The sequence below is a fragment of the Oncorhynchus tshawytscha genome, linkage group LG13, assembly GCF_018296145.1.
Source record: "Oncorhynchus tshawytscha isolate Ot180627B linkage group LG13, Otsh_v2.0, whole genome shotgun sequence".
NCBI lineage: Eukaryota > Metazoa > Chordata > Actinopteri > Salmoniformes > Salmonidae > Oncorhynchus > Oncorhynchus tshawytscha.
Window position 1 is genome coordinate 29,870,239 of NC_056441.1, and position 23,709 is coordinate 29,893,947.

A 23,709-nucleotide genomic window follows, 5' to 3' on the forward strand; every position below is an offset into this window, starting at 1 on the left:
AAACGTTAGCTTTTTTACATGGCACATATTGCACTTTCTTCTCAAACTTTGTTTTTGCATTATTTAAACCAAATTGAAGATGTTTCATTATTTATTTGAGACTAAATTGATTTTATTGAAGTATTATATTAAGTTACAACAATACTGAATGAACACTTATTTTAATTGTCATTATTACAAATACATTTTTAAAAATCGGCCGATTTTAATCTGTATTGGCTTTTTTTTGGGTCCTCCAATAATCGGTATCGGCGTTGAAAAACCATAATTGGTTGACCTCTAGTCACTTGTATCTGCAAGCTAAGTAACGGTTTGGGAGAAAAGCTGTGAAAGTGTTAATGATCTGGGTGAAAACCTCTCCTGTTAGTGCTGGGACACGTGGAGACCCTAATGAGAGGGGAAGAGCGAGGGAGACCCTTCCTAGCTACACAAACACTAAGCCCTCTTCACCCCCTAGGAGAATGTGTGTTATACAGTACTAAAACACATTTTAGCCGGATCTGTTGGCGCGTGGCCCACATTCTCCAGTTGATGAGATCCAGACCACCAGCACTGTTATTATTAGTCTGCCATGTGAACCACTGCACGCGTGTTCCTTTTTTGTTTTGAAATTGGGACAACCCCTCTCCTGTGTGTGGGAGGGGGGTTCTGTTCCTGTAAAATTAATCCATGGTGGCTGACAATCTGCAGACGGGGGTGTGTGAACTTCCTGCTTGGTTAGATGGACTTCCTCTCGGCATCAAATCTTTCAGCCAGTCCTTAAATTTGAAAAAACTAACCTTTTTATTTAACTAGGCAAGTCAGTTAAGAACAAATTCTTATTTACAATGACGGCCTACTGGCGAACAGTGGGTTAACTGCCTTATTCAGGGGCAGAACGACAGATTTGTACTTTTATCTTGTCAGCTCGGGGATTCGATCCAGCAACATTTTGGTTACTGGCCCAACGCTCTAACAACGAGGCTACTTACCACCCCAAGTGCACAGTAGGTTCATCCAATCCCCGTACAGTACACAGTAGGTTTGAAGAACCAGTGTTCTTTTATTCCTCATTGCAGTGACCTTGTTTCCATTATTGTTCACCTCATAAGACAATTTGTATTTAGTCATGCATCAGCGCTACGGACATCTCAAGAGCTTGGGAATGAATTAATGAATGGATAAATTACATTTATGTTCGTGTCAAATCGCCAGTTGGCAACCCGTCAATTATGAGATTAATTAACAAAAACAAACCTTACAACAATTCAGTGATAATTATTCTGTTGATCTGTGCATTAATAAATTAATAATAACATTTATTGTTATTATATCCTTAGAGCAGTAAAAAAAAAATCTATTTATAAACTTAGTATTTATCAGCATTTTTGTCAAAATTGAGTTGACAGCTCTGTTCTGTTCAATGGTCTCTACCTAATATAGTACTCTAAATACCTCATGTCAAGTTCAAAAGAATACGTTGCTGACACAATTCAAACCAATTAGGGTTCAGAACCTTAAAGCATATTATCGCAATCATTTTTGCAGATAGAGAGCGCTTGGGACTGTAAGGTTCTATCTACAACTACATTCAAGCTTTTCCATCCATCATGCAATGTTCGAGTTGACAAATGAAACTGGGTTGTCTCTGTCCTGGTTATTATATTAGTCCTGGTCTTAATGGATCAGGTGGCTTTGGACAGGAATGGTTAGAGGTTTACAACCCAGTGATGTGTTAACATGGGACATCTCACTGCTCAATAAGATGCACAGGACCCGCAAACGTCTCCCACTGCTACTGATGTTGCTGCGCCACCCCAACATTAACATATGTGAAAATGGCATGTTTCTATTTTTTTTTTTTTTTTAAAGCTTCAGATCAGCGTTTCCAACCCCGACCCCCAATTGGTCAAAATCACACGATGCACACCGATGTTATTGGAAACACTGATCTTCCCCTCCTTTTTTTTTTACCACGAAACATCATCATCTCCAGCACATGTGAAAATGGAGTGTTTAAGTTGAAACATTTTTGAATTTTCCCTTTAAGACTTGCCCCTGCTTTAGACTCAGATACCAACGCTATAAATAACCAATCCGCTGGGCTTCTAGTGTAAACGGCAGCCTCCGAACAATCAGGTGTAGACTACTTATCTTCATGAAGCCTATTGGGGAGGTTCCAGACCGTAAAGCGTTTGCAAGTTGACATGGTTTCTTTCTGGCGTCTAAGTCTCTACTGGCGTGTGTTTACAGTGTGAGGGAGCCAGCATGTTGTCTGATGTAGTCTCTCCTCCGTCTGCTGTGACAGACGTCTGTCTGGGACTTTAGTCTCGGTCTGCGGATATACACCTTCCCCATCCTGGCTCGTCTCAGTGGGAATGTTGAAGGAGTAGAGGCTCTTGATGTCATTTAGAAGAGCCTCCGTGTGTCTTTCTGTTCTGTGTTTGCCAAGGTGGTGCGCTGTGGTATGAAAGGCAGCGGGTTCTGAGTCCCTTTGGGGCCCCTAAAACGTGTGCGTGCTGTGTGCCAGTCGTCCCGCAACAGTAGACACACAAGCCTCAGCGTTCATTAGCAGGCTGTTGGTTCCCAGTGGGAGCCGGGGGTGTGTGTGTGTGTGTGTGTGTGTGTGTGTGTAAGCGGATAGGGGTTGTCAGCTCAGTGCTGCGTGTTGTCTCTGTGGTGGTGCCAGCTCCTCAGCTCTCATCTGAGCCCAGGCCCTACTCTGCTCTGCCAGCAGCCCGACTCTCCCTCTGAAGAGGCCTGGCAACCCTCCGCCAGTCAGCCTTCTCAACGGCCTGCTTACCTGCCTAACTACCCAAACTCCTGCCTCTGCTAGTCTCTCTGCCTACCTACGTCTGTTGGTCGTGCCAAGAAAAACGCATTTACTTACAGCAAAGGCACGAAAGCAATTTTGGGATAGCAATGTTGGATTTTTATACAGTTTTTGTTATTTTTTGAAAGCATTGAGATGAACATGTTGTGATGTATGACACAAGGATTGATTGTTTAGAGAGGGTTTAGCCCTTACTAAGCAGATGGGCAGAGCTGCTTTCTGTTAAGACGAGCAATCTGCAGAATAAAGTCCTATTTGAATGATTTAAGTGTTGCGTTTCAGTAGAATGTTGGGAACCTTTTTGACCCCTTTCAGTTTTTTTTCTTTTGCTGTTGACGTTTTACCTTGTGTTGTAAAAAAACAAACATTTTCTACATCTTGTTGCATCTCTTTGCGGGGCTCGGCTGACGATGCCTTTCGGCTGAGGAGCCCAGCACTTCGCAGTTTCCAACTTTGCGTCACTACGTGTAGGGAGATGAGGAAATCACTCCGGCAGCCTGCCAGCCTCTAAGAGGAAGAGAAGGAAAAACACACACTTGCAAGCACATTTTTGATCTGCTCCCAGAGTCCAAAGCCAGAGGTGTCAGCTGTGGGTGTGTGCTAGCTTGCGTGTGTTTGTCAGTCAAAGCTTAGTGTAACGAGGAGAGTTGGTGCACAGCATTGGCGACACAGTTGAGTGTCTGCAGAGAAACATGGCTGTCACCCCTCCGCTTCATCACAAGGAGACAGTCGATTGTCTCTAACTTCATCACGTTGATTCTCATGGAATATCTCAGTGATGTCCACTAGTACAACCTTTTTTTTACTTTAACATGTATGCCAAACAAACACCATGTTTAACAAAACATCCAACTCTATGCTCAATGACTACTTCGACCAATTTACACAGTATAAAAAAATATACTTTAGCTGGAAAAACGTATCAAACTTTGCATGTGCAGTATTTCCTGAAATGCGTTTTTATAAAATGTTCAGTGGAATTGTTGAAAGTAGTCCTTGTTCGTACAGTTTTGTGGTTTGTTAAACTTTGAAATCAAGGGTTTTTGTTTGCTATAGATTTAAAACTGAAATCTGAGTGTAATTTCGTCACCATGGAATTACCCTACAGCTACACCATATATACAGAAGTATGTGGACAACCCTTTAAATTAGTTGATTTGGCTATTTCAGCCACACCTGTTGCTGACTGGTGTATAAAATTTAGCACACAGCCATCGAATCTCCATAGATAAACTTTGGCAGTAGAAGGCCCTGTACTGAAGAGCTCAGTAACTTTCAACGAGGCACGATCATAGGATGCGATCTTTCCAACAAGTCAGTTCATCAAATTTCTACCCTGCTAGAGCTGCCTTGGTCAACTGTAAGTGCTGTTATTGTGAAGTGGCAACATCTAGGAGCAACAATGGCTCAGCTGCGAAATGGTAGGCCACACAAACTCACCGAACGGAGCCAGCGACAGCTGAAAATCGTCTGTCCTCGTTTGCAACACACTAGTTCCAATCTGCCTCTGGAAGAAACGTCAGCACAAGAACTCGAGCTTCATGAACTGGGTTTCTATGGCCGCGCAGCCGCACACAAACCTAAGATCACCATGCGCAATGCCAGGCGTTGGCTTGAGCAGTGTAGAGCTCGCCACTATTGAACTCTGGAGCAGTGGAAACGCCTTCTCTGGAGTGATGAATCACGCTTTGGCGGATGGCAAGAGAACGCTACCTGCCCCAATGCATAGTGCATTGTAAAGTAGGAATAATGGTCTGGAGTTGTTTTTGCATGGTTCAGGCTCCTTAGTTCCATTGAAGGGAAATCTTAATGCTACGGCATATAATGACATTCTAGACGATTCTGTGCTTCCAACTTTGTGGCACCAGTTCGGGGAAGGCACTTTCCTGTTTCAGCATGACAAAGCCTCTGTGCACAATGCAAGGTCCATATAGAAATGGTTTGTCAAGATTGGTGTGGAAGAACTTGACTGGCCTGCACAGAGCCCTGACCTCACCCGACTGTGAGCCACGCCGAATTACCCAACCTTACTAATCCTCGTGGCTGAATGGAAGCAAGTCTCCACAGCAGTGTTCCAACTGGAGGTCGACTGATTTTATGATTTTTCAACGCCGATACAGATTTATTGGAGGACCAAAAAAGCCGATACCAATGAATTTTTTAAAATGTATTTGTAATAATGACAATTACAACAATACTGAATGAACACTTATTTTAACTTAATATAATAAATAAATTTAGCCTCAAATAAATAATGAAAAATGTTCAATTTGGTTTAAATAATGCAAAAACAAAGTGTTGGAGAATAAAGTAGAAGTGCAATGTGCTTTGTAAGAAGGCTAACGTTTCAGTTCCTTGCTCAGAACATGAGAACATATGAAAGCAGGTTCCTTTTTTAACATGAGTCTTCAATATCCCCAGGTAAAAAGTTTTAGGTTGTAGTTATTATAGGAATTATAGGACTATTTCTCTCTATGCCATTTGTATTTAATTAACTGTTGACTATTGGATGTTCTTATAGTCACTTTAGTATTGCCAGTGTAACAGTATAGCTTCCATCCCTCTCCTCGCTCCTTCCTGGGCTCGAACCAGCAACACAACAACAACAACAGCCACCACATCGAATCAGGGTTACCCATGCAGAGCAAGGGAAACAACCACCCCAAGGCTCAGTGAGTGAAGTTTGAAATGCTATTAGGGGGCGCTAACTAGCCAGCCATTTCACTTCGGTTACACCAGCCTCATCTCGGGAGTTGATAGGCTTGAAGTCATAAACAGCGCAATGCTTGATGCACAACAAAGAGCTGCTGGCAAAACATACAAAAGTGCTGTTTGAATGAATGTTTACACGCCTGCTTCTGCCTACCACCGCTCAGTCAGATACTTGTATGCTCAGTCAGATTATATGCAACGCAGGACACGCTAGATAATATCTAGTAATATCAACCATGTGTAGTTAACTAGTGATTAGGATTGTTTTTTTTATAAGTTTAATGCTAGCTAGCAACTTACCTTGGCTTACTGCATTTGCGTAACAGGCAGACTTGCCAAGTTAAATAAAGGTGTAAAAAAAAAAAAATTGGGCAAATCGGTCCCCAAAATTACCGATTTTGATTACCGTTATGAAAACTTGAAATTGGCCCTAATTAATCGTCCATTCCGATGAATCGGTCGACCTCTAGTTTCAACATCTAGTGGACAGCTTTCCCAGAAGAATGAGGCTGTTTATAGCAGCAAAGTAGCCTAGTACAGCTGCACTGTGTAGGAAGCAGTGCTTTACTTACTGTGAGGGGAAGTAGGGTTATAACAGTGTTATACATTAAATCTGCTCTGTGTAGGAAGCATGTTATTTCTGTATTCAGACACTGGAGACCTTAATAATGAAGCGTGTTGGAAAGTTAGTGCAATGTAACGGAAGTTTGACACGATCCTATTCTTCTGTCTTTCCTGGTGGTGTACTGCTGTGAGTGTCTGTGCCACATTGACCTCATGGACTGTCCCTTCCATTGTTTTAAAATTCGCAATAGTACTGAGATGGAACGAGGGTTATTGTCAAAGATGACAAGTGATGAAGGAAAAGGAAGCAGTGTGATTAAGACGTCTGTCACCCTTGTTACAATAACATCCTGTGTCTTTGACAGCCAAGGGAATCAACCAGAATCTGTCATACTAGGCAGCCGTAGTCTCCCAATTTAATTCGTTATTAGGCTTTATTGGTTCTGGGCGCTCACAAATATAAATATATGTAAAATACCAACTCCAAAGGACCCTTCTATGGATTACTTTTTGTGAAAATCCCCCAAAACATGGTTTTGTGAGCAATCACCCTTCTGTCTTTTATGTTGTGAGAAACGGTTCATGAAGTGAGAAACGTGATGCTACTTGTAACGATTTGCTATGTTATGCTAATGTGCCATGTTATTCTTATCCTAACGTCTATCATCTACTATGCTGTTATGTTAAGATGCTGTGTTATGATAATCAGTAGTCCTCTGTCCTGTGTTTTTAGGATGATATTGATGGGATCCCCTGGTCAGAGGAAAGGGATGTGAGGAAGGTGCTCTATCTCTCCCTGAAGGAGTTCAAGACTGCTCAGAAAAGGCAGCTCGGAGACGGCATCGGCGATGGAACCAAATACACTAATGGTGAGTTTCTCCTTGGGACCCTTTTCTCTGCAGCACTACCCCAGTCAGGCTTTTGTCTGGATGCTCACAGACCTGCGATAGGCTGCTCTGTCTTTTGTTTGCAGTGGACCAGCTGATAATGATAGGAGTGATAGAATAGTGACACATTTAATATAGCGTTATTTCAGAGTGAAGGTGCTTTAGTATGCACAATGAAACAGAGGATGCTGCAGGGTTTTTTCTAAGCAGGTGCAATAACATCCAGGGAGCTCAGGCTGCCTGTTTGTGTCCGCCTGTGGTATAAAGGCTGGTCTGAATGATCTGCTGCTGCTTTGTTTGACACCTTCGCTGTGCTTCACACAGGCCTCTGAACCTATTCTCAGCTGTCACGACACAACCCAGAGGCCGAGAGAGAGATAAAGGCCTCTGGAAGTTTACACCGTGCCAAGCGGGCATGGAGAAGCCTCAGTTCAGATCTAGGTCACAGGCTCAGTTGCACACAGACTGCCCTGTACCGGCTGAAACTGTCCCCCCCCCCCCTGCAGTGTTGTCAGTCTCTTAGAAGAGTGTGTCTGACTGGCTGTCTGGAGCCAGCTACCTGCAGAGGGATGTGAGGAAGGTGCAAATTAGATTAGAACAAGATGACCGAACAACACGCTGGATCTCTACTGAAATACACTACATGACCAAAAGCATTGATCCAACAGCAGAGGGACCGAGGGACCGAACCTGCAAGGCCCTAAGCGTGTCTCCCCTCCTACTCCCCCCCCGTCTATCTCGCATCCCATAACCGGCAATCATGCCATCTCCCTGACCACTTTACCTCTCAGTGTTGGCAGGCGTCCATCTCTCTCTTCCTCTTTCCCTCACTCCCCCCTCTGCATTATTCAACTAATTACATGATGCCCCTTTTGCATCCTCTCCCCTCCCTGTTATCCCTCCTTAGATGGAAGGCATCATTACATCAATAGGCCTCTGGTTACTGCTGCTCAGGAAGCTTTCCTCCCGCTCCCCTGCCCTCCTCTCCATACCCCCCTGCCCCCATTGAAAACTACTGGCTGTGTTCCAAACCATTGGAGATGGTGGATGGTAGTGAGTGTCTGCTCAATAGCACCACTGGCCTTGTTCTGTCTGTCCCTTAGCACTGACCCTGTCCTGCCTCATGGGGACCTCAGGGCTTGACACTGGAAGTTTTGACCCGAACATAGTGGAAGAGGGCCCAGAGCCTTGGTGGTGGAGCTGGCTTCCTCTCGGATAGGGCGAGTGATAGACTGACAATCTGCAGCATGTCATTCTCACATAACACATCTACTCAAATTATTTTAATTTTAAGGTATATTTAAGGTATTTTATGAAGATGACAGTGGGGAAATATAGAGGTTGTGTCAAAGGGCAGTAGGCCGGAGTCCAACCTTTGCCAACACTGTAGACATACAGTATGTGCCAGAGGAGGTTGCGGTTTAGACTGCTAGATCACCCTAGGCCACATAGACAATAGTTACTAAATAGGATCTGTCTATTTCGGTCTGGGGTTGATTTGTGGTCAGAACTGTGTGGTTGAGACAGTCATTTTAAAAACACTACTTTTTGTTGTTCTCTTGTAGGGTTGTCTCCTATAGTTCCTTTTTTAGTATCACATTCTATTGTCAGAAGTGGTTGAAAATACATTCAAATGGGTTATAAATCCCACACAACAAACACATTGTTTATTTTTATACATACTACAGTCCCAATCATACTGTGTCATTAAAAACTGAGAGAAATAAGTATTTTGTTATTAGCCACAGTACAGTGGACCAGTTAGTGGGTTACTGCAACAGGCTGCTGATGGACGCTAAGCTTACTCCATTAGAAACATTATTATTCAGTCATAATCACTCTCTGTTTGTAAAGATGATTTAAGCTGAAGTAATGCCACTCTCCTGGCTGTTTTAACATTTTCTGTCTGCATCTGGGCTTCCTGTCTGCATTACTCCACCTCCCACTAATGGGCTACACTCTGTGACTTGCTGTGGTACGCACCCCCAACCTCGCTCCTCTATCTCCTTCATTCTCCCGTTCTCTCTGTCTGGAGAGCAGGAGGAACATAGCAAGGTGATGGGCTTATTGAAACACGCATAAATCTGATTAGAGTCCCTTACGGATCAGCCGTCAACCTCCTTCCCAACTAGGCCTCACTGGGACCAGGGGAAAGAATTTAGGCCTCAGCCCAGTCTGGCTCCCTTTCGTGACTGCCAGTTTGCATCCCTGTCTCTGTGTCCGGCCCCTCACAAAGGCACTGATGTGAAACCAACATATGTAAAACGTCTTGGAAGGGCAGAGAGGGGAGGGAGTAGAGAGGAGATAAGATGGCCCCTCACCAGGCTGTTTATGCTCAGTATGAATATTATTACAGTCACCTACTACTACAAATTAGACAAATATTATTATAGCTGAATCAGAAGAATGGTTTCTTTTGAGTTCTTGGTGTTATAAGCTTCACCCTGAGCACAGAACACACACAAACCAAACATATCCCAGTCAGTTCCCTGAGCATCACTGTGGTGTGACTCATACTGCCAGAGCATGTTAAGAGGTCTACAGACATGTTAAGCTCTATGGCTGGTCTCCTGCTATCAGGTAGTGACCTGCACTCGGTACACAGACTTCAATTACCAGCTGTCTGGGTTTGTTCTGGGTTCTTCAAACAGGTTTTCAGAGGAAGCCGCCACTCATTATTACCATTCTAATTTCTGTTTCTTTGACACCCGCAGTTAAGGGTTGTGGTTTTAGGTTGGCACGTGATGTAAGAACTCAGTCCTAAGGAATGTGATGGGGAAGGTCATGCGTCAACTAGAAATGCCAGTACCAGGTAGACTTTTACTACCTACAAAGGTTTAGTGGATCATAATTGATCTGTTTTTCTTAACCATGATTACTACTTCCACCTTGTTTGTGTAATTGCAGTGAATGCAGTTTCATTTGATTAAGAGTTTCACTTCAGTTTCATGTCTTGGTTACGCATCAATGCTGTCTTTATTTGACTGGAATGTATTTTTGAGATCTGCTCAAGTCCCGACTTGTTCACTTTGTTCAGCTAACGGGCTCCAAACACACATCAGCGCCCTTACTTTGGTCACCGTGTTTCTCTCCAGTCAACATGTCCTAGCAGTACATTGCATGGTCTCTAACCAATGTCTTGTCTCTCTAGGTTCCCATGCCCGCGGGCAGCTCAATGGCTCAGGGCAGAAGGGCCACAATGCTGACGGGTCACGGTTCCAGAGCACCGACGGCAGCAGCGAGTACTCTGAGGATGGCCCTGCCAAGAAGAGGTGAGCGTGTTAACCTGTACTCTGGAGCGATGGCTCTCTCGCTCTGCTCTCTCTCTCTGATCGGCAGCAGCTTTGAACCAGAGAGTGCTTGAGTGAAGGTAGTGATAGGCAGGGGGATCTCTACAGTACCTGGGCCCAGATTCACAAAACCTTAATTGTCTTAAACTGGCATTTTTTTCCTTAATTATAGACTTAAGAAAATGTAAGCAAAGTTGATATTCCTCAAAGTTGTTGAACATCTTTCTTGTGCCATTTATTCATGTTTCTCCTTAAGCTAAAAGTTAAGAAATTAGATTATTGAAAATAAAATTGGGAATGTTCCTATTTCCAAGATGGCTAAACCCTTAGTCTTAGGGCAATGAGAGAAAGTTCATGAAAGCAATTGAAAATATTTAATTCACAAACGTCATTTGATAGTTTGAGTATTGATTATTTTAAACCCAAGAACATGTTTTAGAACAGTAATAGATAGCTAAAATGGTTGCCTAGCAACAAACATTTTAAGGAATTTGAGAAGTTCGTAAGAAAATTATTCAATTTTAAGATATTGTTGAGGATTTGCTCTCATGAACTTTAAGAAGCTAATGGTTTTTTTCGTAAGTAGTGTTTTGTGAATCTGGACTTAATTTAAAAAAAGATATATATATTTTTTTATGGCCTGCAGTACAGCATCATAGAGGTGTTTTGATCCTGGTGATGTCAGCATTGGTTAATTCGGCGCTCTCAGATTCATGTGTGTGAATTATCAAAGCCAAAATAAACAATTGTGGTAGTAAATGTATAAAAAGCCTCTTGTCTTTTTATTAATTAACTTCCTTCTTGCTGTATTCTCTTCTCTTGTTCTCAGTAATGTGTTTGGTTAAGTCAGGGAATTACAGTAATGGGACATGACAGCATCAACAGTGAAGGGTAAAGAGGAGTTTGATTCAGAAGAATGGGAGCTCTTTAACCAGCGTTCATTCTTAAAAGGCGGAAAGATGTTTCAGTTTTTTATTTATTTTTTATTTAACTAGGCAAGTCAGTTGAGAACAAATCCTTATTTACAATGACGGCCTACCCTGGCCAAACCATAACCCGTACGACGCTAGGTCAATTGTGCGCCGCCCTATGGGACTCCCAATCACGGCTGGTTGTGATACAGCCTGGAATTGAACCAGTGTCTGTAGTGAGGTTCTGGCCTTTCTAGGGTGTTTTTCCTAGCCACCGTGCTTCTACACCTGCATTGCTTGCTGTTTGGGGTTTTAGGCTTGGTTTCTGTACAGCACTTTGATATATCAACTGATGTAAGAAGGGCTTTATAAATAAATTTGGCTGGGGGGCGTGTGGGACTGGAGACTGGGTTGGGGGGCGTGTGGGACTGGAGGAGACTGGGGCACAGGAGTGGTGTGAGCACACTGGTGGGTTCAGACTGGGAGGGATTCCCTCTCAACTAGCAGGTCCTGGTTCTATAACAGACCAGCCACTGTGGATTAAATGCACTGCTTGGCACACACACACTCACAGCTACATTAAATCATATATATTCATATGCACATGCTGTACTGCAGTGGCCATAGCACAGAGATCTGCTCTGTAATCTCTCACCGTGAGACCCTCTGTGTAGCCAGCCATCGCATGATTCCTCAGCTCCCTGTCTCCACCACCTCTTTTCACCCTCTCTGTGTGTGTGTGTGTGTGTGCAGTACCTGTTATTTAATAGTCCAAGCAGAACTTGTCTTTAAGAGGTCTGGCAAACCTGAAAAGGAGAGCAAGAGAACAATATGGACAGGGAGAGAAGCAGAAAGGCGTTGCGTCAACAACAGTCCTGTGTTCAGTACAGTGGTTTGATGGTTTTCATTAGTTCTCATGCTGGAATAAAAGTAGGCTCTCTCCCTCTCTTAATGAGCAGCCGGCTCAGAGTGCTTGGCAATAGCTCAGGTCTTTTGGTGTGGGGAGTGTGTGTGTGTGGAGGATGACTTCTTGGCCCTGGCATCTGCAGCCCACGCCACTCTATAACAGGGTGGCTGATTGAGGAGGTGCCAGGACCTTTCACGCCTGGCAACGCAAGAACTAGTGGAGAGGGGCGGCACAGGTGTGTGATTTTGGCTGCTTCATCCTGGGGTGCAAGGGAGGGTCCCAGTGTCTCAGGAGGGGATAGGCGTTTGGGGACCTTAGGTGTTTGTCTTCCTAGGACACCGGGATTGGAAATCGGGCCCCAGCATCTTAGAACCCTGCCAAGTACTGGAGAGGTTCTTCCCTCCTCCCCTTCCCAGCCACACCACGAGGCTGGAGTAGGAAACACACGGTTCAGCCATGGTGACCAATGTTGGAAAGCTCCACTTCTTAGGGAGATTTTGAGGCAAATTCTCCTCAGTAGTAAGAGCCAAGATTAGCTCATTGAGCTGCTTGTTGTGTTTGTTTTAATGAATGCCAAGTTAGTAAGCACTGCCTTTGTCTGCCGTTCTGTTGCCCCCCCCAAGTTTTCTGAGAAAAAGTGGAGATCAAATACTTTTTAATTTTGGGAATGTGTTCCAAGGTATTCCCACGTGTAATAGAGCAATGCTTATATTTGTATGCAATCACAAGGTTTGAAATGATTGTTTTTAGTCAAATGATTCTATCTGCTTGTGTTTCTTCCGGTCAATTTGCAGTCTACAAATGATTTTGTAAATATGTTCCGGGCCCCTGACCATACGCTGAAGAAAGAATTGGTCCACAGCTCAATCTAGTTGATGATCCCTGCATTACATACTGTCACACATCATTCTGAATAAACTCTCACAATACGGTCTGCTGAGCGGAGGAGTGTGTATTATCATGCATTGTGATATTGTATACCCTGTTACCAAGCAGGGAAGACTGGAGGGGAGATCAGAGAGGGAGCAAGGCATCGTCATAAACAGTGTTTGTTCCAGTTTCTCTATTCTCTGCAGGCTGTTTGTATTCACTGAAGACAATAGGCACACCAAAGGAATAAAACGGCAACATCACAACAAACTATACAGCAGTTCTGAAGAGAAGTAGTTTTGTTCTATCATAATTGGATGTGGACTGGATGGCATATCCCATGTTCCACTGCTGTGGCCAGAACTAATCAGAGCCTGTGATTTCATGGATTAGGTCCTGATTTTTAAAGTGACGTCAGCAATAACACAGCTTTTCTCTGAGCCTGCTCGTTATTGATCTGGCTTAGTGTGATTTTTAAGATGGCCGCCAAGCTCATGGGTCAGAGGTCAGAGACCAGGGTAAGCCCAGTGAAGTGGTCGACCCACTGACCCGAGGAGAAGGTGATGTTGTCCAGGGAAGTGGTCGGCCCACTGACCCGAGGAGAAGGTGATGTTGTCCAGGGAAGTGGTCGGCCCACTGACCCGAGGAGAAGGTGATGTTGTCCAGTGCCGACCTTAATACACAGTTCATCAGCTCACTGCTCTAAGCATAGAGAATGTACTGGGACCAATGGTGGTAGTATACTAAAGCACAATAGTGGACACTGTAACATCATAGTATACAGTGGTGTAAAAATACTTGCATGTTGTTTTCTGGGGTATTTGTACTTTACTTTGCTATTTTATGTTTTTGGCTACTTTTACTCCACTACATTCCTAAAGAAAATATGTACTTTTCACTCCCATATGTTTTCCCTGACACCCAAAGGTACTCGTCACATTTCTCAGACAGGACAGCAGTATGGTTCAGTTCACACACCTATCAATATAATACGTTGTCATCGCTACTGCCTCTGACCTGGCAAACTCACTAAACACACATAGTATGTTTGTAAACGATGTCTGATTGTTGGAGAGTGCCCCTGTCTGTCCGTAAAATAAATAAAAACACTAGAAAATAGTGCTGACTGGTTTGCTTAATATAAGTAATTGGATGTATAGCATTTACTGTTACTTTTACTCAAGTATGACAATTGTGTACTTTTTCCGCCACTGTACATACGTACATTTTAAAACTAGATACTTTTAGATATTCACTTAAGTAGTATTTTACTGGTTAACTTTCACTTTTACTTGAGTCATTTTCTATTAAAGTTTCTTAAGTCAAGTATAACATTTCAATTACATTTTCCACTACTGGTTCTATAATAATGAGAAATGGTGGCCACAGTAACATGGTAGTACTATACTAAAGGGAAAAGGTGGACACAGTAACATGGTAGTACTATACTAAAGGGAAATAGTGGACACAGTAACATGGTAGTACTATACTAAAGGGAAATAGTGGACACAGTAACATGGTAGTGTGGTAATGCATTATGCAACACGTAGGCTTAGGTTGCTTTAATTAAATTATGCGCAAAGTGGATTGTGTGACGGTCATCGTGTAGGACTCATTTAAGCTTTATGTACACATCACACACCAACACTGCCCCAATATATTTGTTAGTCTGTGGTAACTCTCATTGGAATGCTCGCCAACACTCCGTTTCACATCATTTAAAAGAGAAATGTGTTCATTGGTGTTTAAAAAAAACATTTTTTTAACTAGCAACTCGGGAAAAATACGAGGTGAAATCATGACGTCAATGATATTCAGGTTGGAAAGTCAGAGCTCTAGAAAGACTGGCGAGTTTGATGACAGTTCAGAATGATTTATCCCAGTTGGAACTCGAGTTCCCAGTTTTGTTGAATGCACTGAAGTCGGAAGTCTGAAATTTCAGACATCCCAGTTTTGATTGCGGCAGACGTCTTGGTTCAGTCTTGGTTTTGAATAGACTAGAAACTGCCAGCCAGCATGGATCTGCATCAAGCAGTACTATCAGGGTTATTCTGCATCAGCAGATTCCACACAATGGTATAGTTAGAATGTTTCAAGGTGAAATAGTTGTAATGAACTCTAAGATGAAATTCAAGAGATCCAGACTTCAAGGGTTTTGTTTGTCTCTCACCCTCATAGCCTTGTCTTTCAGCTTCTCTGACCAATGACCTGTTATGGCATGGGGAGTGTTGAGCCCTGGGGGGGTTACAGGGTCACCAGGTCACGCAGTCGGCTCAAGCAAGGCCATCTCTCCTCCAAGCGCTCAACACTCAGACAGAAAAGCAATAACACATTAGCCGGAGTGGCTCTCTCCGTGAGCGCTGTTTATGCTAACCCTGACCCTAACCCCCTACTTTAGAATCCCAATCATTTGATTCATCCAGTCTTAATGTTTGTATTGACAGCCGTGGTTATGATGATGATGTTCTAGGAGAATGGTGCTGCTGTGAGGAAAGATGTTGGACACAAAGTTTGGCTGTAGTTTCAACTGGATACTAAACCCACCGGTTTAATCAATCAAATGTATTTTTAAAGCCCTTTCGACGTCCGCGGATGTCACAAAGTGCTATACAGAAACCCAGCCTAAAACTCCAAACAGCAAGCAATGCAGGTGTATCAGCCACATACTCCCCTTGTGGCTGTGTTAGTTTGATGACAATCAATACTTTTAAACAAGGATGCAGTAACCATTACTGCAGCTTAACTGAATATTGCTAGTCTGGCTACCTTGTCTTTACACTCTCGGTCTGAATCAGTCTGTCTCGCTGTCTCTTCTCCTGCATCTGCGTCTGACGGTCTCCTGTCTCCTCTCCAGCTGCTGAGCGCTGCAGTGTCTGTTGGTAGAGTTTATTAGGACCATGTGGACCATCTGGAGCGGTTTAGAACCTCATTCCTCCCTTCATTTAGCCGGGGGAATCCAGACATTGTTTCTTGTTCCGGCGCTGGGTCACCCTCCTGTCTGAGAGCTAATCAATGATACAGAGCGGAAGCACGTGTAACATCAGAGGAACGGCAGCTTTGAAGAGCGGGGGAGGCAGAGGGGGAGGAGGAAGATTAGTTTGGGATGAAGGGGACATCCTGCAGTAATCCCTCCCCTGTAAGCCTGTGCCTCTACTGCAGGTGCTCTGCTCTCCCTCTCTCTCTCGCTCCCGATCTCTCTATTAGGCGTGTGTAGAGCAGTGCCTAGGCAGCGAGTATAAGTCTGGGTTAGGTGGTTACAAACGGCAGACATAGCATGTCTTTAGACCCATATAGAAGGATAGCACCTCATCAAGCAACTCCAGTTTTACCCCACTTCTGACACAGAGCCAGTGTTAGTAAATATCCTTATCACATCTGCTCATATATATTTTTGAAGATCATAGCCGTGACGGTGTTGAGAAGTTTGTGCGAGAGCTTTCTACAGGGAGGCTCTGGGTTTGAGAGGCTTGGTGTCTGCTATTTGTCTCTTAAGTCCTGCTGGGCATTGTGGGTACATCATGGCGCCATGATATCCTGACTAGATGGTCTGTACTCCGCCCTCCTGGGGAAAGGGTCCAGGTTTTAGTCTTGTGGTTCAGTGTCTTTAATAGGCAACAGATAGGACGAGCCCCTCCAATAAAAGCCACTGTGCTCATTGGGCTCAGGTCTGTCTAGAGCCATTGCACTTCTAATAGTTTAATGGTCTATCCTACCTTTTAACAACCCCGTCCAGTTAAATGGCTCCTATTTATCGCTGGCTCTATTCCCATGAGCAAGATCATATTTCTGAAGGGGTTTATTGAAAGCCATGTTTTTCTCCTGTTACTGTCTGGGAGGCATTCAGTAAATACCATCATCCACGTTCTAATGGTCCACTGCTGTCTGCAATGTTGGTTCTGCCTTCATGGAGCTGTAGTGTTGGTTCTCCCCCAAGTAGGTTGTAGTGTCGGTACTGCCCTCTGGGAGACGTGGTGTCAGGGAGCCACTGTAACTAATGCATTCTTAATCTCTAATCTGCACCAGTCTCCATGACTCACAATATCTCGCTCTCTCTCGCCATCCAGAGGCCCTGCCAGCTATAGGGCCATGAGTCGGGCTGTTTAAACAGCTCGTGTTTTACCAGTCTGGCAGGGAAACTAATAGCTCCATTCACAACATAATGATGGGCTGGTGACACCTGTCATGTTCAGGTGTTTGAACCATGTGACCTGCAACAGCCATTGGTCTTTCCAGGGGGAACAGAACCTTTTTTGTTGTTCTCTTCACTGGCTGAACTAAAGCATGAGAACAGATTGGTTATCATACTGATGCACCTGCTCATCAAATACAGAATCCTTCTTGAACAAAGGCTTCTCTCAGGAACTGAACAGATTGTTCCGTCACTGAACCCAGTGTATGTGTGTATCGACGCAATCTCTTCACAGCTTCTTGTTCAAGGTATTTAGTCAGGGTTGGTGTTATATAGGCTGTGTATTGCTTTGTGATTGAAGTGCAATTGGAGAGCTGTAGGTTCCGGGGGTTTGATGGAAACAAAATACATTGGGTGTTTCAGGGCATAGTTTGCCAAATGTCATGTCTTTTTTTGGGGGGGCTCACTGTAGGATATCATGAAGCATTTCCCTCCCTACATGTAGCGCAATGAGACAATCAGCCGAGTAGTCACAATCTGTCTGGAGCAAGTGGCTGTGGTTTCAATTGATTAGTGATGCTGTCTGTGTCTGTCAACCTGCCTGGAAGGCCTGAACATTCTCCTCTAAACAAGCATCAGATTGAATGGGAGACTGTTTCAAACAGGATGGTGGAACACAGGGAGGCAGTATGAGCGTGGCATTGTCTTTTTCGGTTTACCGTGAGACCGGCCTGTATCTGGCATCACACCTCTTTGAAGCAAGGAGATGGTGAAATTAAATGGCACACTTCTCTTAAATGCAGGGTGCTGTGTGTGTGTGTGTGATAAAAGATGAAGAGCTGTGACCAGGTCCATCTCCAGACAGGCTGCTCTTAGTATTCCATCCTGTCAGCCTGCTCCCTCTGTGGAATCAGAAGAAAGAACGGACGCAGAAAGCGATCTGGCCTGGAGAGACTGAAGGGAAAAAAATAAATCTGGCCTTGAAAGTCTGTCTGCAATTTGACACCTCCTTTGTACTTGTTATCAGTTGTCAGCTGCTGCAGATGTCTTGGCTTTAATGGAGAACTTAATTACAATTCAGAGTCAACATGGATCAAAGTCTTTTATGAGGTGGACGGCTGCTTGCAGGTGCTGCTAGGGGTTATTCTGAAGGAGGATTATCATTGTTTTAGCCCCCGTGGACACTTCAGTCAATGGCCACTGCAGTGTTATTAAAGATAATTAAATCATGTCCAAAGCCCAGACTGACTAAATTAGGCATACTAACAACTGAGGCCAGAGCTGTGTTAAACCGCTGAACAGAGGGGTATACTACAAACCAGGATTAATGACTTAGCCAGGTAACTTTTGATAAACAACCCCCCACCCCCAAAAAAACTTTTTGGGGTTCATTAAGAAATCTAATTGGATACAGTATGTTTTTTTTGGTTGTCGGGTCAATTAGACTATGCCCATTTCAGGTCCTGGGCTGGTGTGGTTACACGTGGTCTGCGGTTGTGAGGCCGGACGTACTGCCAAATAATCTGAGACTACATTGTATGCAGCATGTTGTAGAGAAATGAACATTCAATTACCTGGTAACAGTTCTGGTGGGCGTTCCTGTAGTCGGCATGCCAATTGCACGCTCCCTCAACTTGACATCTGGGGTGTGATAAAATTGCACATTTTAAAGTAGTCTATTTCATTGTCCCTAGCACAAGGTGCTCCTGTGTAATGATCATGATCAGCTTGTTAATATACCACACCTGTCAGGTGGCTGGATCAGCTTGGCAAAGGAGAAATGCTCACTAACAGGGATGTAAACAAATTTGTGCACAAAATTTGAGACATCAGCTTTTTGTGCGTATGGAACATTTCTGGGATCTTTTATTTCAGCCCATGAAACTTGGGACCAACACTTTACATGTTGTTTATTTTTGTTCAGTGTAAATTTAAATGCATACACAAAACAGGGCGAGCTGTATGTCAGTTCCTATCGTAGGTCTGTGTAAGAATGTATGGAATAAAACTTATCTCCTGTCTCTTCCCAGGCCCAGACTGCAAGCACAGAGGAAGTTTGCCCAGTCTCAGCCCAACTCTCCCAGCACCACCCCGGTCAAGGTGTCTGATACCGCCCTGCCCGCACCCTCCGCTCACATCAGAGACATCTCAAGACGAAAACCCAAGACTGAAGATTTCCTCACCTTCCTCTGCCTGAGAGGTACAGTAACCTTGTGGTCCATGCCTCACATCTCACCTTTTCATCCACAAACCCCTTCATCCACCCCCACACACACTCAGTCCTTCATCCTCCCAACTCACTAATTTACTCATTCAGTCGGCCACTTACTTGCCCAGTCACCCTAGCACCATGCGTCTCGTCACCAGGCCAACACCAGGGCCCTGCTTCTCTGACCTCCGTTAGGGCTTCAGTTCAGCAGCCACACATCTCAGGAGAGTTCCAGGCCTCCCTCCCGGCCTGCCTTTGACCTAGATCCAGGCCTAGCTGTGCAGAAGGAATAGTTCAGTCAGAGGTCCAGGTTCATTGACCTTGATAAGGCAAACACCAAACCCATTCTGTCCTCACAGGTTACACATTGGCTACAGATAATGTTTCAACAATGAATATTGAATATTGTTATCTGCACACAGTCAGCTTTGAGCACCCCCTACGCACACACCCACACATACATCCTGGTAGAGCCAGATAACCCTGCTCCTGTACCTCAGAGCACAGAGAGGCCTGGGTTGCTCTCTGCCGTCCACCAACGCAAACACGGCCAAGCTAGGGAGAACAGGGCAGCATTTCAGCTTCAGGGTTCAGCTGAAATCCCACCTCGCCTCATTTCTGTATTGGTATAACAGGTTTCTTCAGTGTTATACAGGACTCAAGAAGTTCACTATCATGGATATGTTTCCCTTTAGTCTTTACCTCAATGATGAATTGAAACACAAAAAAAGAAATGGAGAAACTGAGTGGAGTATAGCCTCACCTCAGGAACAAAGAGGATTCTTGATGTTTTTTTTTATTTTTATGAACAACCTTGGCCTTGGCTTTTACTGATGTCTTCAATCCCAGAGAGTGTTTAACTCTGAACAGTGTCTCCTCCCACCCAGCAGAACCCTCCCCGACTCATCACAACCAGAAATAGCCCTTTAGGAAGAGTAATGCCTTGATTAGATTAATTTGGTATTGCCATTAACCTCGGCTGGCAACATGAAGTAGGTTAAAACGAACTGGAATCAGCTGGGAGCTAAGAGGCCCAGAGGAGAAGAAGAGATGAAGACTCGTGTTTTTAAAAGCCAATGTCACTTCAATGTAACGTAATTAGCGATCAGTCAAACGGACAGGGTTGGCAGCCTTATTCTTAATGGAACATATCTGTTCTCAGAATCTTCCAGTAAATGTCTTCTATTGTTCAGGTTTTGGACAACTCCTGGATGCTATGCTAACTCCTGACCAGTTTCCTAGTATTATTATTATTATTTTCCCTTCCCACCCCACCGTGCTGCGCTTGGTTGACCGCTGCACCCAGTCGTGGCAGCCTTATTTATAGCTCTGTTACCCTGCCGAGAGGCGGCCTGATTCCTCTGCAGAGCTCATGCTGCCTTAATGGCATTTTCATGCACAGGGATGTGCTCTCTCTTCCTTCACTTTAATGGCCCGTGTGGAAGATACCAATACGTCGAGGAGACGTGCAAGAATGTCAGGGCAGCGCAGAGGTGTGCGTGCGCACACGCACGGTCGGTGTCCTGGGGACAGATGGATATAGACCATGAGGCAGCAACGTTTTCACTGTTTTTTATTTTCCAAAGGCGCTTTTGCCCTTTTGATTTCATTCAAAGGACTTTGTTCATCTGAATCCACTTTGGTGGCCCACGCTAGCTAGGTATTTCACTGTAGTGGCCCAAGGCAGCTATGTTTGAGTCTAACACTTACACTTTGTATCAATGTATTTATATTTTCCCCAGAGCTGACAGGGAGGGGCTAGGGAGGCAAGGAGCCGGCACACGGTCTGTTCTTCTAGCTCTGGAACAGATCAATGGCGTTCCTGGTCGATATTAGAGGTCAAACGGTCATTCTGTTCAAACGGCTCCGCTCCTCTCAAATGTTTATCTTATCTGACAAACATGCCACATTTACCCAGCAAGCCCCCTGTCTGACCGCTTTAGAAAAGCGTTTGATAATAAAGCGCTGGTTATGAAAGCAGGCCATTTCCACTGATTTCACGGGGAGAAGTTTTCCTCTGTTCTCTACCGCAGCAGCAGCTTGTAATCTCCCCTGCTTATTCATCTGGGACTCAGCATCATAATGAGCTGTTTTCTTTCTCCCGATTTTTAAACAGGAACGATATATTTTTAATCTCTCTTGGGAAACTGCTGGCTGTTCTGATGCAATGTAGAGTAACGTGCGACGGTCACAAAGCGGAGTGAATCGGTCGTGTTTTATGTGCTACGGTGCCTTCTCGCATCCCTTTTTATTGCGGCGGTGACAGAATCCATTTGGAGCCTGGCCAGCCAGCTCGTCTCTGAGGCTGGGGTAGTAGTCCAGCCAGCCTGTCAGCTTGTGTAGGCTGTCGTAGTATGCTGCAACTCTTGAGTCTTTAGCCTTGGATACAGGCAGCACAGAACCTTGCCTGTAGTGATGGGTAGAGAGGGTAGTTGTTGGTAGTGGCTGTGACAATGTCACCGCAGCTGCGCCTCTTTCTGTGTACACAAACACGCATGGCTGAGAGTGCCAGATATAGTAGATGAGTAACCCCCACTAATATGCTTGTCCAATGTTACATAACAGCTATGTGTGTGTGTGTGTGTGTGTGTGTGTGTGTGTGCCATGGCTGGCTAAGCATTGAATGTGTCTAGGTCGGAGGCTGTGGTTGTGTTTACGAAGGCTGATTTAAAAACATATATTTTTTATAAATGAGCTGACTGGAGCCTAGGGCAGCATGGGTTAATGGATTTGCTGACATTCAGGAATGTAAATCAGAGGTGATATAATCCCCAATCCTCTCAGATTCACTCTGCTGCAGCAGCCTGTAAAACAATGTTATTGAAAAAGTCCCAGTCCACTCTCTTCCATTCCCTCCCCTCTCCACCCATCATCTTCCTGAACGAGGTGAAGTGGTGAAGCATGAGGGTTTGTGAGAGGGGGCAGAGTGTCTGACATGGTCTCTCCACACTCTCTGTCTATGACGGGGGATTCAGCCAGGGATTGGCCCCCTACTTCCATCGAAGAGGAAGGTCATACACTTGACTCAATGGCGTCTGTCCTTTTTTATTCACATCTTGGAACTGCTTTTCTGAGAGGCTCTAGAGATTCCGGAGGGTCTTTAGGCTATACCCGAGAACCAGTAGAAGTGCTAATTTTCCCTAACATGGATGTTAGTCAGATTATACATTTGTGTAAAAAAAAATCCGTTAAAGCTCTCGATTGGCTGTTTAAACTCATTGTTTGAACTCTATTAAAGGACAATGTTTAAGTCGACCATTTTGGTTGTAATTACGCCTGTCTAGTGAAAAATGACAGTCATAATGGACTCTTTCAGCCTTAATTATGATTTGACTGTGGTTCTGAGGCACATGAAAGGTCCATAATTGAGGATTGGGAGGAGGGAGGGGAACAGGCCTGGAGGAGGGACGCCTGGGTTATATTTCTGTGTCTGGGAGCTGACAGACTGAGTCTCTGCACCAGAGAGAGCGGCTGTTATAAGCCCAGCACCACCCGCTGAAAACGTAGCCTAACCATAGACCAGACACCAGTGACCAGAGGAGCCAGCCCAACAGGCTTCTTCTCTCCCTCCCTCTGACTCTGGGGGCTACTGTAAATACATGGTAGTAACAGGCTTATTTTGGGCCACTGGAAAGGATTACAGGATAACATTGTCCAGTCTCATCCTCTCCTCTCTTTCTCACTTCCCCACAAAGAGATTCCTCACCCATTTAGATGCGAAATCACCCCCATGCTCCACACCACCTCGCCAACCCCCTGTCCCCCTTCAAGTCCCCGTGCCCCCCTGGGCCTGCTAGCCATTGGCCCTGTGACCCCAGAGAACACAGAAATTGAAGCCATGCTGTTAATGAAGCAAGTCACTTGGAGCCGATTGGGAGTTTGTTGACTCTAAGTTCCCCTGGCCTCTGTCACCAGGAGAAAGGACCAGTTTGGAGAGCTGACACAAATGTGCTACTCTCACACTCCTCTGCAGTCAATCACATTTGTTTTAAAAGCCTTTTTACATCAGGCGTCACAAAGTGCCTATACAGAACCCAGTTAACCCAGTTCTCTACAGCCTGTTCTTAGCCTGACCTGGAGCCGAGACTGAAACCAGCACCTCGAACCTAATCCAGACATGACTTCTTCTCACGTTACACATTATACTGTTATCCTAAACCTTACACAATGACCCCTAATAACAATGGACTGGCATCTCTGCTCTCTCTACATGCAGGGATAGTCAAAGTATCGAGTCACACTGGCATTTTAGTCCTGTTGTGATAAGCTTTTTTCAAAACAATGTATGTAACCTTTATTTAACTAGGCAAGTCGGTTAAGAACACGTTTTTATTTACAGTGATTGCCTACAGGGGAACAGTGGGTTAACTGCCTTGTTCAGGGGAAGAACGACAGATTTTTACCTTGTCAGCTCTGGG

At 44.5% G+C, this 23,709-nt stretch overlaps 1 protein-coding gene across 2 annotated transcripts in view; it reads left to right on the top strand.

Annotated features, from left to right (window-relative positions):
* Positions 1–23,709, top strand: part of LOC112264657 (protein Jumonji) — an 89,771-nt gene that overhangs the window by 42,175 nt on the left and 23,887 nt on the right. For both annotated transcript variants that reach the window (XM_024441410.2, XM_024441409.2), the window contains exons 2-4: positions 6,822–6,957; positions 10,127–10,247; positions 19,113–19,282. In XM_024441410.2, coding sequence (XP_024297178.1) covers positions 6,822–6,957; positions 10,127–10,247; positions 19,113–19,282 — 427 coding nt within the window. The remainder of the gene's footprint in view (positions 1–6,821; positions 6,958–10,126; positions 10,248–19,112; positions 19,283–23,709) is intronic.